The sequence below is a fragment of the Saimiri boliviensis genome, chromosome 15 (genome assembly GCF_048565385.1).
Source record: "Saimiri boliviensis isolate mSaiBol1 chromosome 15, mSaiBol1.pri, whole genome shotgun sequence".
NCBI lineage: Eukaryota > Metazoa > Chordata > Mammalia > Primates > Cebidae > Saimiri > Saimiri boliviensis.
The window spans coordinates 92,148,390-92,165,583 of record NC_133463.1 but is presented as its reverse complement, the minus strand read 5'-3'; the positions used below and the strand labels follow the sequence as shown (position 1 = coordinate 92,165,583).

The following is a 17,194-nucleotide window of genomic DNA, read 5'->3' as shown; positions in this document are numbered from 1 at the left end:
ACTATGCCATTGCTAAGCTGTTGAACTTTTGTGTGGTCAGGAAACTGAAACTATTCATCATCGATTTCTGACAAAGATTCATGGAACTAATGAGGGCTAAGTCATGAGAGTGCATGAAGTTCGCGTCGACACCACTGCTTCAGTAACTCATAGTAAATCGAAATATTTTTCACAAAGTGGCTGCTAATGAGTAACACAATAACCATAGGTTTATACTTTCACATTATCTTTAGTTTACATAAGCTTCGCGAGTTTGTCTAAGTAAGCCTTTTCTGATCCACATATATTCTTCGCATGATCAATTGTAGTTCATCTTAGTAGATTCCACTTCAGTTCATATAGAATTAGTATTTTCACAACTTATTTGAAAATACTGTGTGCTCTAGTTGTTCCACAGAGACAAGTGATAGAGGCTAATTCTTTGGTCACTTCAAGCTCAACATTGACTCCTTCAAACACAGCAGCAGCAGTAACATCTGTCAGCTCATCAAGAGCCAAAGAAACCCCTAGAGTCCTGTGGAAACCACTGGAGTCTGATGGAAACCAGTGGAGTGAATCTGATGGAAACCACTGGAGTGATTCTGATGGAAACCACCAGAGTGAGTCCAGTGGAAACCAGTGGAGTGAATCTGATGGAAACCACTGAGGTCTTATGGAAACCACTGGAGTGAATCTGATGGAAACCACTGGAGTGATTCTGATGGAAACCACCAGAGTGAGTCCAGTGGAAACCACCAGAGTGAGTCCAGTGGAAACCACCAGAGTGAGTCCAGTGGAAACCACTGGAGTGAATCTGATGGAAACCACTGGAGTCTGATGGAAATCACTGGAGTCTGATGGAAACCACTGGAGTGAGTCCGATGGAAACCACTGGAGTGAATCTGATGGAAACCATTGGGGTCTGATGGAAACCACTGCAGTGAGTCCGATGGAAGCCACCAAACTGAATCGGATGGAAACCACTGGAGTGAGTCCGATGGAAACCACTGAACTGAGTCGGATGGAAACCACTGGAGTGAGTCTGATGGAAACCACTGAACTGAGTCGGATGGAAACCACTGGAGTGAGTCTGATGGAAACCACTGGAGTGAATCCAATGGAAACCACTGGAGTGAATCTGATGGAAACTACTGGAGTGAGTCGATGGAAACCACTGAACTGAGTCGGATGGAAACCAGTGGAGTCCTGGGACTGTTGTGCTTCTCTTACTGTCCTCAACTCCTCAAGCAACTGTTCTTGCCAAAAGGCTAATAGTCTTAAGCAAGTTTATCATCTCTTGGCACAGAGTTTTAGATGCTGTAATCAACATAATGTAATTTAACTTCCCATCAGTGAACAGTTTTCCTTGGTTGGCTAACAAGTCAGCCACCTTAGAACATACATTAGTGTAAGGGTCATTTTCATTTTTGTAAAGTAATTCTGCTATGATGAAATATTCCATTTCAGAGTTTGTTTCTGTTTAAAATGTTTCTGACATTTTTGAAAGTTGAGTACTATTACTCAATAGTACTCAGTAGTTGAGTCTATTGTGATGAGTACTTGCTTTAGTAATGCTGACAAAATGTTCTTTTAGCACAGCTATAGCATTACTGCCTAAGGAACACGATACTCATCTAATTCAATAACAGAGTAACTCATACTCCGCTGGTCCTCAAGAGCATGACACTGAAGGCCCACTTGCAGGACCTCAGTCATCTTTCGGTGGCCAGTCAGAAATGGCAATGGCAGGAAGGATGCTCTGATATAGATACAGCATTATTATAAATGTGTCTGCCTATATGGTTTTCTGTATTTCTTATTGTTCTGTACCATAATTAAGTATTTGAAGATACTGACCACCAGCCAACTTTAACATTTGCCATTTTTTTTTTTTAATTTTGTTTCGTTTTTCAGACAGAGTCTCGTTCTGTCTCCCAGGCTGGAGTGCGGTAGCAAGATCTCAGCTCACTGCAACGTCTATCTCCTGGGTCCAAGCGATTCTCCTGTCTCCGCCTCCCAAGTAGCTGGAATTATAGCTGCCTGCCACCACACCTGGCTACTTTTTGTATTTTTAGCAGAAATGGGATTTCACCATGTTGGCTAGGCTGGTCTCAAACTCTGACCTCAAGTGATCTACCCACCTTGACCTCAGAAAGTGTTGAGATTACAGGCATGAGTCACTGCACCCAGCCTGTTTGCCATTTGTTTATACAACTTATTTAAAAACTTTTTTTTTTTTTTTTTTTTTTTGAGACAGAGCGTTGCTCTGTTGCCCAGGCTGGAGTACAGTGGTGCCATCTCAGCTCACTGCAACCTCCATCTCCCAAATTCAAACAATTCACTTGCCTCAGCCTCCCGAGTAGCTGGGACCACAAGCATACATCACCGTACCCAGCTAGTTTCTGTATTCTGAGTAGAGACAAGGTTTTGCCACATTCGTGAGGGTGGTCTCGAACTCCTGACCTCATGTGATCCACCCACCTCAGCCCCCCACAGTGCTGGGATTACAGGCATGAGCCACCATGCCCAGCCTAATTACGTAGCTTTATATTACTGTTTATATCATCTTTTCTGGATGACTTCTCAGCTATTTTTACATGAGGCTTTCTGCAGGGGGCAGAGAAGGGAGTCAACACACCAAACATTCTTAAGTTAAAAGCACTTCTGCTGAAACTTTTTTCCTTAGCTCCCTACTGTCACCGCTGAATGAAATTATTATTAGAATTACATGGCTGGGTGTGGTGGCTCACACCTGTAATCACAGCACTTCGGCAGGCCAAGGCAGGTGGATCACCTGACATCAGAAATTTGAGACCAGCCTGACGAACATGGCAAAACCCCATCTCCACTAAAAATAGAAAAATCAGCCAGGTGTAGTGGCAGATGCCTGTAGTCCAGCTACTCTGGAGGCCAAGGCAGGAGAATCGCTTGAACCCAAGAGGTGGAGGTTGCAGTGAGCCGAGATCAAGATTGCACCACTGCACTCCAGCCTGGGCGACAGAACGAGACTCCGTCCCCACCTCCTAAACAAAGACGTTAAGCATATTAACTAATTTAGAAAGAAGTCATATCTTTATGTTTACTGAGTTTTCCCATCCAGGAGTGTGTTTTCCTGTTACATAGTCAAGTCTTCCTTTATATCTCTCAATAAGACTTCGCAGTTTTATTTATGTATTTATTTATTTTATTTTAATTTTTTTGAGATGGATTCTCACTCCGTTGCACAGACTGGAGTGCAGTGGCACCATCTCAGCTCACCGTAACTTTCGCCTCCCAGGTTCAAGCGATTCTCCTGCCTCAGCCTCCCAAGTAGCTGGAATTACAGGCGCCCGCCACCACACCCAGCTAATTTTTGTATTTTTAGCAAAGATGGGGTGTCACCATGTTGGTCAGGCTGGTCTCCAACTCCTGACCTCGTGATCTGCCCACCTTGGCCTCCGAAAGTGCTGGGATTACAGGTGTGAGCCACCGCGCCCAACTTTACAGTTTCATTCATATTGATACAACACATCCCTTGCTAATCTGTGCCTAGTACTTTTGTTGTTACTGTTGCTTCACTAAAGGTGAGCTTGGTTTCCAGCTAGTCGCCACCACACAGCCCAGCCTCTGATGGCAGGTGGCGTGTTAGTGAAGTCTCTCAGCACTGCTGCTCCTTTCTCAGTTGATTTAGTTTCTCTAGGCTGACAACTGATGATAACTTTTATCTCTTACAAATATTGGAATACTTTGTGGTTTTTTTCTTGTCCGATTGCATTGACTAACACTTTGAAACCTGTATTAAATATTGGTGGTAAGGATAATTCTTATCCGGACTCATGGGGGTGCTTTCAGCCTTTTGCTACTGAACACTATTAAGGCCTTGAGTTTAATTTGGATATTCTTCATTAGATTAAGTAAATTTTCTTCTACTTCTGGACTACTGAGAATTGTTATCCTAAGTACTTATCAGTTTGATCACATTCCTATGAATATCTGTCATGATAATCACCTACTCAGTCATTCATTTCACAGATACTTGTTGTGTTCCAGTCCCTGACCTTCAGCAGTCGCAGTCTCCAAGGGTATTTCTAACCACGCTTCCTTTCCAGGTCGTCGTTTTATGTCAGCTGAAGCTGTGATACTAACCCCATCTCTGTGCCCTTTGAACAGTAGCCCCAGTTCCAGTGGTTCAAGCCTCTGAAACCCGGTGTCCTAGCCGCCCCCTGACCTCTGGATGGGCCACAGTGGTGTGTCCCTGATGGAAGGAGGTGCGCTCAGGGCAGAAGATGAAGAGCACAGCCTGTGGGCAGGAACCAGGTCATTCCCAGGAAATGGAGGCGGCAATGCCATGTTCTTAAGTCGGGGAAAGGCCGGTTATTATAAATGTGACGTATTTTTCAGTGACTGCCCTTATGTTCATGCCTCTTTCATTTTACTGTATTTCAGTTCTTCACCACCGGGAGTGTTCCTTGAGAAGGACTATGAGATTTACCGGGATTACAGTGCGGATGGCCAGCTTCTTCACTACAGGTAGATCTCATTTCTCAGGTGTGGCCCTGTTTGCTAACCGGAGGATGGCTTCCTCAGTGAGCCGGGTTAGCTGCGAGTGGGAGGTGCGTGGCACACGGGGGCAGTGCCATAGACCCAGAGCTGGAAAGGCTATGGAGGCTGCAGTGCCAGGGGCCTGGGCGGAAGCCCCTTAGAGCTGCCTCAGGCCCATTGGCAGCCCCTGTCTGGGAACCTTGTCTCTGCCTGGCTTAGGCAGCCTGGAGCCTGTGGCGCTTCCCTCAGCCCCTGGTGGAGCAGCAGAGTGCTAAAGGGTCCTCAGTTAGGTCCGCCCCTGGCAGCTGAGGCCACACGTGCCAAAGCACTTGCCAGGCCTGTCTGGAAGGTTGGCACTAGTCACAGCGGAGGGGTGGGCTTTGACTTCCAGTAGTCCTGGGTCAGCCTCACAGACTGCTGGAAGGTTCTGGAGACCCCCATCAAACTGCCTTCATGCTGGGTGGGCAGGGCCCTCCCTCCGTCCTACCAGATGTCTAGGGAGGGGCAGGTACCCGGATTTCTCCTCCTTGGCTGGGTGGTGACCAGTGTGCTGTGGGGGATGCAGGACCAGGGCCAGCTGCTGCTTCTAAGGGGGTGGGTGTCCACAGCATGGACACCCAGGAGCACCGTGGTGCTGGGGAGGAACTCGAAGTCCGGTCTGGCAGTCTGCACAGACGATTGAACAGCCAGAGCCTGGAAGTGGTAATGGTTTGTCTCTTACCGTTTGTACTTGTTGAACATTAGGGCTGTGGGAGGGAATCAGAGCCTGCCCTGGTCCCAGCCGTGTGGCAGTTTAATGGAGGGCAGGTTTTTTTTAATTCTGAGACAGAAGTCAGCTATCGAGGGCGGGTTTTATAGCCTTCCCGAGCTTCCGCTTCCTCATCAGGGGGACAGTCTAGGCAGCTGACTCAGTGGTCACTGCAAAGTGACAGAGCCCGCAGGCAGAAGGAGCACCCCACCGTGGCAGATGAGGTCCGGGCTGTCATCAACAGCCTCGGAGCTCCTGTGGACCCAGCATGTGCTTAGCGGACCAACATGACTGCGTCTTCATGGTGGCACGTGACCACCTGGTCTTTGATTGCCTCAGCTCTGCTGTCCCCAGGATGCTGTGCCACCCTCCCCCAGAATCAAGGGCCCGACTCACTGGCGGTAACTCTGACCTCATTTTGGCACCCACAGAGCTTTCAGGGAAACAGGTGTCCCACATGTGGTGAGGGGGACCCTCCGGGTCTCTCTGGGGATGTCAGGTGGGGGGTGGGTCGCCAAGGTAAGCTCGCCCCAGCACCCTGCCCCTCACACCTGCAGGGATACTCTGGTGGCTCAGCTGCCTTTGGCCACATGAGCTGACATATCAGGTCCTGGTCTCCACGAAGGTCCAAGGATCCTTCTGGAGGTCCCCATGTCCCGCAGCCCTCCTGTGGCTGCATTTCCTGTGGCTGCTGCCTCTGTTGTGCCTTTAGCGCCTCTCAGGCTCGCACCTTTCAGCCTGCTGACGATTCAGCCGCTGAAGATCCCTGTTCAGACCATGGGTGCGTCCATGTGCTGGCCAGGCCCCCTGACACAGGGCCGGCAGCTGTACCTCTAGGCCAGGCGTCCCCAAACTTTTTACACAGGGGGCCAGTTCACTGTCCCTCAGACCGTTGGAGGGCCGCCACATACTGTGCGCCTCTCACTGACCACCAATGAAAGAGGTGCCCCTTCCTGAAGTGCGGCGGGGGGCGGGATAAATGGCCTCAGGGGGCCGCATGCGGCCCAAGGCCCATAGTTTGGGAACACCTGCTCTAGGCTGTAGGCGAATGGCTGGGAGGAGACATAGCCCACATGGGGCTCTGTGTGAGGGCAGCAGGCTCCCTCTGCACCTGTCAGGGAGGAGAGGACATGGGGCTCTGTGTGAGGGCAGCAGGCTCCCTCTGCACCTGTCAGGGAGGAGAGGACATGGGGCTCTGTGTGAGGGCAGCAGGCTCCCTCTGCACCTGTCAGGGAGGAGAGGACATGGAGCTGTGTGTGAGGGCAGCAGGCTCCCTCTGCACCTGTCAGGGAGGAGAGGACATGGGGCTCTGTGTGAGGGCAGCAGGCTCCCTCTGCACCTGTCAGGGAGGAGAGGACATGGAGCTCTGTGTGAGGGCAGCAGGCTCCCTCTGCACCTGGCAGGGAGGAGAGGACATGGAGCTCTGTGTGAGGGCAGCAGGCTCCCTCTGCACCTGTCAGGGAGGAGAGGACATGGGGCTCTGTGTGAGGGCAGCAGGCTCCCTCTGCACCTGGCAGGGAGGAGAGGACATGGGGCTCTGTGTGAGGGCAGCAGGCTCCCTCTGCACCTGTCAGGGAGGAGAGGACATGGGGCTCTGTGTGAGGGCAGCAGGCTCCCTCTGCACCTGTCAGGGAGGAGAGGACATGGAGCTGTGTGTGAGGGCAGCAGGCTCCCTCTGCACCTGTCAGGGAGGAGAGGACATGGGGCTCTGTGTGAGGGCAGCAGGCTCCCTCTGCACCTGTCAGGGAGGAGAGGACATGGAGCTGTGTGTGAGGGCAGCAGGCTCCCTCTGCACCTGTCAGGGAGGAGAGGACATGGGGCTCTGTGTGAGGGCAGCAGGCTCCCTCTGCACCTGTCAGGGAGGAGAGGACATGGAGCTGTGTGTGAGGGCAGCAGGCTCCCTCTGCACCTGTCAGGGAGGAGAGGACATGGGGCTCTGTGTGAGGGCAGCAGGCTCCCTCTGCACCTGTCAGGGAGGAGAGGACATGGAGCTGTGTGTGAGGGCAGCAGGCTCCCTCTGCACCTGTCAGGGAGGAGAGGACATGGAGCTCTGTGTGAGGGCAGCAGGCTCCCTCTGCACCTGTCAGGGAGGAGAGGACATGGGGCTCTGTGTGAGGGCAGCAGGCTCCCTCTGCACCTGGCAGGGAGGAGAGGACATGGGGCTCTGTGTGAGGGCAGCAGGCTCCCTCTGCACCTGTCAGGGAGGAGAGGACATGGAGCTCTGTGTGAGGGCAGCAGGCTCCCTCTGCACCTGGCAGGGAGGAGAGGACATGGGGCTCTGTGTGAGGGCAGCAGGTTCCCTCTGCACCTGTCAGGGAGGAGAGGACATGGGGCTCTGTGTGAGGGCAGCAGGCTCCCTCTGCACCTGTCAGGGAGGAGAGGACATGGAGCTGTGTGTGAGGGCAGCAGGCTCCCTCTGCACCTGTCAGGGAGGAGAGGACATGGGGCTCTGTGTGAGGGCAGCAGGCTCCCTCTGCACCTGTCAGGGAGGAGAGGACATGGGGCTCTGTGTGAGGGCAGCAGGCTCCCTCTGCACCTGTCAGGGAGGAGAGGACATGGGGCTCTGTGTGAGGGCAGCAGGCTCCCTCTGCACCTGTCAGGGAGGAGAGGACATGGAGCTGTGTGTGAGGGCAGCAGGCTCCCTCTGCACCTGGCAGGGAGGAGAGGACATGGGGCTCTGTGTGAGGGCAGCAGGCTCCCTCTGCACCTGTCAGGGAGGAGAGGACATGGAGCTGTGTGTGAGGGCAGCAGGCTCCCTCTGCACCTGTCAGGGAGGAGAGGACATGGGGCTCTGTGTGAGGGCAGCAGGCTCCCTCTGCACCTGTCAGGGAGGAGAGGACATGGAGCTGTGTGTGAGGGCAGCAGGCTCCCTCTGCACCTGTCAGGGAGGAGAGGACATGGAGCTCTGTGTGAGGGCAGCAGGCTCCCTCTGCACCTGTCAGGGAGGAGAGGACATGGGGCTCTGTGTGAGGGCAGCAGGCTCCCTCTGCACCTGGCAGGGAGGAGAGGACATGGGGCTCTGTGTGAGGGCAGCAGGCTCCCTCTGCACCTGGCAGGGAGGAGAGGACATGGGGCTCTGTGTGAGGGCAGCAGGTTCCCTCTGCACCTGTCAGGGAGGAGAGGACATGGGGCTCTGTGTGAGGGCAGCAGGCTCCCTCTGCACCTGTCAGGGAGGAGAGGACATGGAGCTGTGTGTGAGGGCAGCAGGCTCCCTCTGCACCTGTCAGGGAGGAGAGGACATGGGGCTCTGTGTGAGGGCAGCAGGCTCCCTCTGCACCTGTCAGGGAGGAGAGGACATGGACTCTGTGTGAGGGCAGCAGGCTCCCTCTGCACCTGTCAGGGAGGAGAGGACATGGGGCTCTGTGTGAGGGCAGCAGGCTCCCTCTGCACCTGTCAGGGAGGAGAGGACATGGGGCTCTGTGTGAGGGCAGCAGGCTCCCTCTGCACCTGGCAGGGAGGAGAGGACATGGGGCTCTGTGTGAGGGCAGCAGGCTCCCTCTGCACCTGTCAGGGAGGAGAGGACATGGGGCTCTGTGTGAGGGCAGCAGGGCTCCCTCTGCACCTGTCAGGGAGGAGAGGACATGGAGCTGTGTGTGAGGGCAGCAGGCTCCCTCTGCACCTGTCAGGGAGGAGAGGACATGGGGCTCTGTGTGAGGGCAGCAGGCTCCCTCTGCACCTGTCAGGGAGGAGAGGACATGGGCTGTGTGTGAGGGCAGCAGGCTCCCTCTGCACCTGTCAGGGAGGAGAGGACATGGGGCTCTGTGTGAGGGCAGCAGGCTCCCTCTGCACCTGTCAGGGAGGAGAGGACATGGAGCTGTGTGTGAGGGCAGCAGGCTCCCTCTGCACCTGTCAAGGAGGAGAGGACATGGGGCTCTGTGTGAGGGCAGCAGGCTCCCTCTGCACCTGTCAGGGAGGAGAGGACATGGGGCTCTGTGTGAGGGCAGCAGGCTCCCTCTGCACCTGTCAGGGAGGAGAGGACATGGGGCTCTGTGTGAGGGCAGCAGGCTCCCTCTGCACCTGTCAGGGAGGAGAGGACATGGGGCTCTGTGTGAGGGCAGCAGGCTCCCTCTGCACCTGTCAGGGAGGAGAGGACATGGAGCTGTGTGTGAGGGCAGCAGGTTCCCTCTGCACCTGTCAGGGAGGAGAGGACATGGAGCTGTGTGTGAGGGCAGCAGGCTCCCTCTGCACCTGTCAAGGAGGAGAGGACATGGGGCTCTGTGTGAGGGCAGCAGGTTCCCTCTGCACCTGTCAGGGAGGAGAGGACATGGAGCTGTGTGTGAGGGCAGCAGGCTCCCTCTGCACCTGTCAGGGAGGAGAGGACATGGAGCTGTGTGTGAGGGCAGCAGGCTCCCTCTGCACCTGGCAGGGAGGAGAGGACATGGGGCTCTGTGTGAGGGCAGCAGGCTCCCTCTGCACCTGTCAGGGAGGAGAGGACATGGGGCTCTGTGTGAGGGCAGCAGGCTCCCTCTGCACCTGTCAGGGAGGAGAGGACATGGGGCTCTGTGTGAGGGCAGCAGGCTCCCTCTGCACCTGTCAGGGAGGAGAGGACATGGGGCTCTGTGTGAGGGCAGCAGGCTCCCTCTGCACCTGTCAGGGAGGAGAGGACATGGAGCTGTGTGTGAGGGCAGCAGGTTCCCTCTGCACCTGTCAGGGAGGAGAGGACATGGAGCTGTGTGTGAGGGCAGCAGGTTCCCTCTGCACCTGGCAGGGAGGAGAGGACATGGGGCTCTGTGTGAGGGCAGCAGGCTCCCTCTGCACCTGTCAGGGAGGAGAGGACATGGAGCTCTGTGTGAGGGCAGCAGGTTCCCTCTGCACCTGGCAGGGAGGAGAGGACATGGGGCTCTGTGTGAGGGCAGCAGGCTCCCTCTGCACCTGTCAGGGAGGAGAGGACATGGAGCTGTGTGTGAGGGCAGCAGGCTCCCTCTGCACCTGTCAGGGAGGAGAGGACATGGAGCTGTGTGTGAGGGCAGCAGGCTCCCTCTGCACCTGTCAGGGAGGAGAGGACATGGGGCTCTGTGTGAGGGCAGCAGGCTCCCTCTGCACCTGTCAGGGAGGAGAGGACATGGAGCTGTGTGTGAGGGCAGCAGGCTCCCTCTGCACCTGTCAAGGAGGAGAGGACATGGGGCTCTGTGTGAGGGCAGCAGGTTCCCTCTGCACCTGTCAGGGAGGAGAGGACATGGAGCTGTGTGTGAGGGCAGCAGGCTCCCTCTGCACCCTGTCAAGGAGGAGAGGACATGGGGCTCTGTGTGAGGGCAGCAGGCTCCCTCTGCACCTGTCAGGGAGGAGAGGACATGGGGCTCTGTGTGAGGGCAGCAGGCTCCCTCTGCACCTGTCAGGGAGGAGAGGACATGGAGCTGTGTGTGAGGGCAGCAGGCTCCCTCTGCACCTGGCAGGGAGGAGAGGACATGGAGCTCTGTGTGAGGGCAGCAGGCTCCCTCTGCACCTGTCAGGGAGGAGAGGACATGGGGCTCTGTGTGAGGGCAGCAGGCTCCCTCTGCACCTGTCAGGGAGGAGAGGACATGGGGCTCTGTGTGAGGGCAGCAGGCTCCCTCTGCACCTGTCAGGGAGGAGAGGACATGGAGCTGTGTGTGAGGGCAGCAGGCTCCCTCTGCACCTGGCAGGGAGGAGAGGACATGGGGCTCTGTGTGAGGGCAGCAGGCTCCCTCTGCACCTGTCAGGGAGGAGAGGACATGGGGCTCTGTGTGAGGGCAGCAGGCTCCCTCTGCACCTGTCAGGGAGGAGAGGACATGGGGCTCTGTGTGAGGGCAGCAGGCTCCCTCTGCACCTGTCAGGGAGGAGAGGACATGGGGCTCTGTGTGAGGGCAGCAGGCTCCCTCTGCACCTGTCAGGGAGGAGAGGACATGGGGCTCTGTGTGAGGGCAGCAGGTTCCCTCTGCACCTGTCAGGGAGGAGAGGACATGGGGCTCTGTGTGAGGGCAGCAGGCTCCCTCTGCACCTGTCAGGGAGGAGAGGACATGGAGCTCTGTGTGAGGGCAGCAGGCTCCCTCTGCACCTGTCAGGGAGGAGAGGACATGGAGCTCTGTGTGAGGGCAGCAGGCTCCCTCTGCACCTGTCAGGGAGGAGAGGACATGGAGCCTGTGTGTGAGGGCAGCAGGCTCCCTCTGCACCTGGCAGGGAGGAGAGGACATGGGGCTCTGTGTGAGGGCAGCAGGCTCCCTCTGCACCTGTCAGGGAGGAGAGGACATGGAGCTCTGTGTGAGGGCAGCAGGCTCCCTCTGCACCTGTCAGGGAGGAGAGGACATGGGGCTCTGTGTGAGGGCAGCAGGCTCCCTCTGCACCTGTCAGGGAGGAGAGGACATGGGGCTCTGTGTGAGGGCAGCAGGCTCCCTCTGCACCTGTCAGGGAGGAGAGGACATGGAGCTCTGTGTGAGGGCAGCAGGCTCCCTCTGCACCTGTCAGGGAGGAGAGGACATGGGGCTCTGTGTGAGGGCAGCAGGCTCCCTCTGCACCTGTCAGGGAGGAGAGGACATGGAGCTCTGTGTGAGGGCAGCAGGTTCCCTCTGCCACCTGGCAGGGAGGAGAGGACATGGGGCTCTGTGTGAGGGCAGCAGGTTCCCTCTGCACCTGTCAGGGAGGAGAGGACATGGGGCTCTGTGTGAGGGCAGCAGGCTCCCTCTGCACCTGTCAGGGAGGAGAGGACATGGAGCTCTGTGTGAGGGCAGCAGGCTCCCTCTGCACCTGTCAGGGAGGAGAGGACATGGAGCTGTGTGTGAGGGCAGCAGGCTCCCTCTGCACCTGGCAGGGAGGAGAGGACATGGGGCTCTGTGTGAGGGCAGCAGGCTCCCTCTGCACCTGTCAGGGAGGAGAGGACATGGGGCTCTGTGTGAGGGCAGCAGGCTCCCTCTGCACCTGTCAGGGAGGAGAGGACATGGAGCTGTGTGTGAGGGCAGCAGGCTCCCTCTGCACCTGGCAGGGAGGAGAGGACATGGGGCTCTGTGTGAGGGCAGCAGGCTCCCTCTGCACCTGTCAGGGAGGAGAGGACATGGAGCTCTGTGTGAGGGCAGCAGGCTCCCTCTGCACCTGTCAGGGAGGAGAGGACATGGGGCTCTGTGTGAGGGCAGCAGGCTCCCTCTGCACCTGGCAGGGAGGAGAGGACATGGAGCTCTGTGTGAGGGCAGCAGGCTCCCTCTGCACCTGGCAGGGAGGAGAGGACATGGGGCTCTGTGTGAGGGCAGCAGGCTCCCTCTGCACCTGTCAGGGGAGGAGAGGACATGGAGCTCTGTGTGAGGGCAGCAGGCTCCCTCTGCACCTGTCAGGGAGGAGAGGACATGGGGCTCTGTGTGAGGGCAGCAGGTTCCCTCTGCACCTGTCAGGGAGGAGAGGACATGGAGCTGTGTGTGAGGGCAGCAGGCTCCCTCTGCACCTGTCAGGGAGGAGAGGACATGGAGCTCTGTGTGAGGGCAGCAGGCTCCCTCTGCACCTGGCAGGGAGGAGAGGACATGGGGCTCTGTGTGAGGGCAGCAGGCTCCCTCTGCACCTGTCAGGGAGGAGAGGACATGGGGCTCTGTGTGAGGGCAGCAGGCTCCCTCTGCACCTGTCAGGGAGGAGAGGACATGGGGCTCTGTGTGAGGGCAGCAGGCTCCCTCTGCACCTGGCAGGGAGGAGAGGACATGGAGCTCTGTGTGAGGGCAGCAGGCTCCCTCTGCACCTGGCAGGGAGGAGAGGACATGGGGCTCTGTGTGAGGGCAGCAGGCTCCCTCTGCACCTGGCAGGGAGGAGAGGACATGGGGCTCTGTGTGAGGGCAGCAGGCTCCCTCTGCACCTGTCAGGGAGGAGAGGACATGGAGCTCTGTGTGAGGGCAGCAGGCTCCCTCTGCACCTGTCAGGGAGGAGAGGACATGGGGCTCTGTGTGAGGGCAGCAGGCTCCCTCTGCACCTGTCAGGGAGGAGAGGACATGGAGCTCTGTGTGAGGGCAGCAGGCTCCCTCTGCACCTGTCAGGGAGGAGAGGACATGGAGCTGTGTGTGAGGGCAGCAGGCTCCCTCTGCACCTGTCAGGGAGGAGAGGACATGGAGCTGTGTGTGAGGGCAGCAGGCTCCCTCTGCACCTGTCAGGGAGGAGAGGACATGGGGCTCTGTGTGAGGGCAGCAGGCTCCCTCTGCACCTGTCAGGGAGGAGAGGACATGGAGCTGTGTGTGAGGGCAGCAGGCTCCCTCTGCACCTGTCAGGGAGGAGAGGACATGGGGCTCTGTGTGAGGGCAGCAGGCTCCCTCTGCACCTGTCAGGGAGGAGAGGACATGGAGCTCTGTGTGAGGGCAGCAGGCTCCCTCTGCACCTGGCAGGGAGGAGAGGACATGGGGCTCTGTGTGAGGGCAGCAGGCTCCCTCTGCACCTGTCAGGGAGGAGAGGACATGGAGCTGTGTGTGAGGGCAGCAGGCTCCCTCTGCACCTGTCAGGGAGGAGAGGACATGGGGCTCTGTGTGAGGGCAGCAGGTTCCCTCTGCACCTGGCAGGGAGGAGAGGACATGGAGCTGTGTGTGAGGGCAGCAGGCTCCCTCTGCACCTGGCAGGGAGGAGAGGACATGGGGCTCTGTGTGAGGGCAGCAGGCTCCCTCTGCACCTGGCAGGGAGGAGAGGACATGGGGCTCTGTGTGAGGGCAGCAGGCTCCCTCTGCACCTGGCAGGGAGGAGAGGACATGGGGCTCTGTGTGAGGGCAGCAGGCTCCCTCTGCACCTGTCAGGGAGGAGAGGACATGGGGCTCTGTGTGAGGGCAGCAGGTTCCCTCTGCACCTGTCAGGGAGGAGAGGACATGGAGCTGTGTGTGAGGGCAGCAGGCTCCCTCTGCACCTGGCAGGGAGGAGAGGACATGGGGCTCTGTGTGAGGGCAGCAGGCTCCCTCTGCACCTGTCAGGGAGGAGAGGACATGGGGCTCTGTGTGAGGGCAGCAGGCTCCCTCTGCACCTGGCAGGGAGGAGAGGACATGGAGCTGTGTGTGAGGGCAGCAGGCTCCCTCTGCACCTGTCAGGGAGGAGAGGACATGGAGCTGTGTGTGAGGGCAGCAGGCTCCCTCTGCACCTGTCAAGGAGGAGAGGACATGGGGCTCTGTGTGAGGGCAGCAGGTTCCCTCTGCACCTGTCAGGGAGGAGAGGACATGGAGCTGTGTGTGAGGGCAGCAGGCTCCCTCTGCACCTGGCAGGGAGGAGAGGACATGGAGCTGTGTGTGAGGGCAGCAGGCTCCCTCTGCACCTGTCAGGGAGGAGAGGACATGGAGCTGTGTGTGAGGGCAGCAGGCTCCCTCTGCACCTGGCAGGGAGGAGAGGACATGGGGCTCTGTGTGAGGGCAGCAGGCTCCCTCTGCACCTGGCAGGGAGGAGAGGACATGGGGCTCTGTGTGAGGGCAGCAGGTTCCCTCTGCACCTGTCAGGGAGGAGAGGACATGGAGCTGTGTGTGAGGGCAGCAGGCTCCCTCTGCACCTGTCAGGGAGGAGAGGACATGGAGCTGTGTGTGAGGGCAGCAGGTTCCCTCTGCACCTGGCAGGGAGGAGAGGACATGGAGCTGTGTGTGAGGGCAGCAGGCTCCCTCTGCACCTGGCAGGGAGGAGAGGACATGGGGCTCTGTGTGAGGGCAGCAGGTTCCCTCTGCACCTGTCAGGGAGGAGAGGACATGGAGCTGTGTGTGAGGGCAGCAGGCTCCCTCTGCACCTGTCAGGGAGGAGAGGACATGGAGCTGTGTGTGAGGGCAGCAGGTTCCCTCTGCACCTGGCAGGGAGGAGAGGACATGGAGCTGTGTGTGAGGGCAGCAGGCTCCCTCTGCACCTGGCAGGGAGGAGAGGACATGGGGCTCTGTGTGAGGGCAGCAGGCTCCCTCTGCACCTGGCAGGGAGGAGAGGACATGGGGCTCTGTGTGAGGGCAGCAGGCTCCCTCTGCACCTGTCAGGGAGGAGAGGACATGGAGCTGTGTGTGAGGGCAGCAGGCTCCCTCTGCACCTGGCAGGGAGGAGAGACCCTGGCACTGCATCAGCCGGCCCAACCCAGCATCTGCTCCGAGTAGGGCAGTGTCTCTCTGAGGGCGATCCCTTGCCCTCAGCCAGTGTGGTGGTGGTGGCCTGGCCTCCTCCAGTGACCTGTTGGGGGCTGCTTCAGACCAGACAGCTCAGCCCTCCTCACATCCCTCACCTGTCACTGTCATCCTGTCGCTGTGACTTTGGGACAGAGGTCCAGTGGTGTCCGGAAGAAGCGGCTGGACCCACAGGGGGATGAGGGAGGCCTGCCAATGTGTAGCAGCAGGATACTGCCTCCGAGGGGTTCTGTGCCCTGGGGTGATGCATGTATGTTTAGCTGGGAGGGTAGAGCAGTGGGGGTAAGTGGACAGCCAGACCCTGTCCTTTTTGCTGAAACCTGCCACCTCTGTGTGTTCTAATGATATGTGGATCGGGGACTCAAGCTCGCCAGATTGACACTTGTAGATTCAGCTGGCTAAGAGCAGGCACCCAGCTGAATCTGCCAAGCCAGTTCTTCCTGTGATCTAGGGCTTCTGGAATGAGAGAACTTAATTTCCTTGGGGAGCCAGTGAGAGGACCTGCCATGCAGCAAGCTGGGCACAATTACAGACGGTGCTGACATCTCCTGGGGTGGAGTGCTGAGTGTCCCAGGGTCCCACGATAGCCGCTCCTAGGAGGTCCCACCCTCAACCAACCTGCACTCCCACTCTGGACTCCCATGTGCAGAGTGAAGCTTCCCTCTGGACAAGCTGGAGGCCTGGGCGTGAGCTGCCACAGCCATGTGGGGGCTTCCGGGAGTGGGGGGAGGGCTGGTATCCAGCGCCACGCCAGCCCCACGGAGGCTGAGAGCAGAACAGATGCAACCGGGCGCCGTGGCTCACACCTGTCATCCCAGCACTTTGGGAGGCCGAGGCAGGAGGATCACGAGGTCGAGAGATCGAGACCATCCTGGCCAACATGGTGAAACCCCGTCTCTACTAAAAATACAAAAAACATTAGCTGGGCATGGTGGCCCGTGCCTGTAATCCCAGCTACTCAGGAGGCTGAGGCAGGAGAATTGCTTGAACCCAGGAGGCAGAGGTTGCGGTGAGCTGAGATCGCGCCATTGCACTCCAGCCTGGGTAACAAGAGCGAAACTCCGTCTAAAAAAAAAAAAAAAAAAAAAAAACAGAAAGCAGATGTAAGCCAGTCAGGCCTGCTGGGCTCGGGAGGCCTGGAAGCCCCACTCTGCCCCCAGAGCATGCCTGGTGCTTCCTTTCACAAGTGTGCCACCAACATAATGGACCAGTGTGATGCCATGTGGGATGACAAGAAATAAAGTCCCTGTGAAATAAACTACATGAACTCAGTTCACTCAGGAAAAAAAAAATTATAAACAAAAGCCAGGGAGCTGCTGACCCAGCCCTGAGATACAGTGAAGGTGTGCTACTGCCTCAGCCTGGTAAAAGCACATTGCTTCTGGTGTTCTCTGTGTATTGAGATAGAAAAAAAAACTCAGCAGCTTGATACCAGCACTCAGGGATATCAAGAGACCACATCTAGAACAGCAGGGACACAGTGGGGGCAGCCTGGCAGGGGCAGGCCTGGAGGGAGCACAGGTGAATGTGAGACCACATCTGACCAGCAGGCCTTTCCCTGCGCTCGCCTCTCCTCACACTCACCCCACCCTCCTGGCAGCCTGCCAGCCCCCTGCCCTCCCTCAGCAACCCTAGACCGGCAGTGGAAAAGCGCCTCCCTAGGGCCATGGCAGGGCACCCTGTGCTGAGACCATCTGCCAAGACCTTCCCCAGGCCTGACCCAGGCTAAGGCGTGTCTGTTAAGAGGCAAAAAGAAGCACAGATTGCAAAACTGATGCTTTGCATTTACCGAGGGTTTTCTGTGTCAGTGCTGAGCTCGGCCTTACTACATGCACATTGTTTTGTTGAATCTTCATCATAACTGAAGAGGAAACTGAGGCAGAAAAATGTTAAGTGAAATCCAAGC

General features: G+C 57.6%; 1 protein-coding gene across 3 annotated transcripts in view; it reads left to right on the top strand.

Annotated features, from left to right (window-relative positions):
* ARHGAP39 (Rho GTPase activating protein 39) overlaps nucleotides 1-17,194 on the top strand; it is a 143,608-nt gene that overhangs the window by 103,594 nt on the left and 22,820 nt on the right. For all 3 annotated transcript variants that reach the window (XM_039464741.2, XM_039464740.2, XM_074387308.1), the window contains one exon: nucleotides 4,405-4,488. In XM_039464741.2, the coding sequence (XP_039320675.1) occupies nucleotides 4,405-4,488 (84 nt within the window). The remainder of the gene's footprint in view (nucleotides 1-4,404; nucleotides 4,489-17,194) is intronic.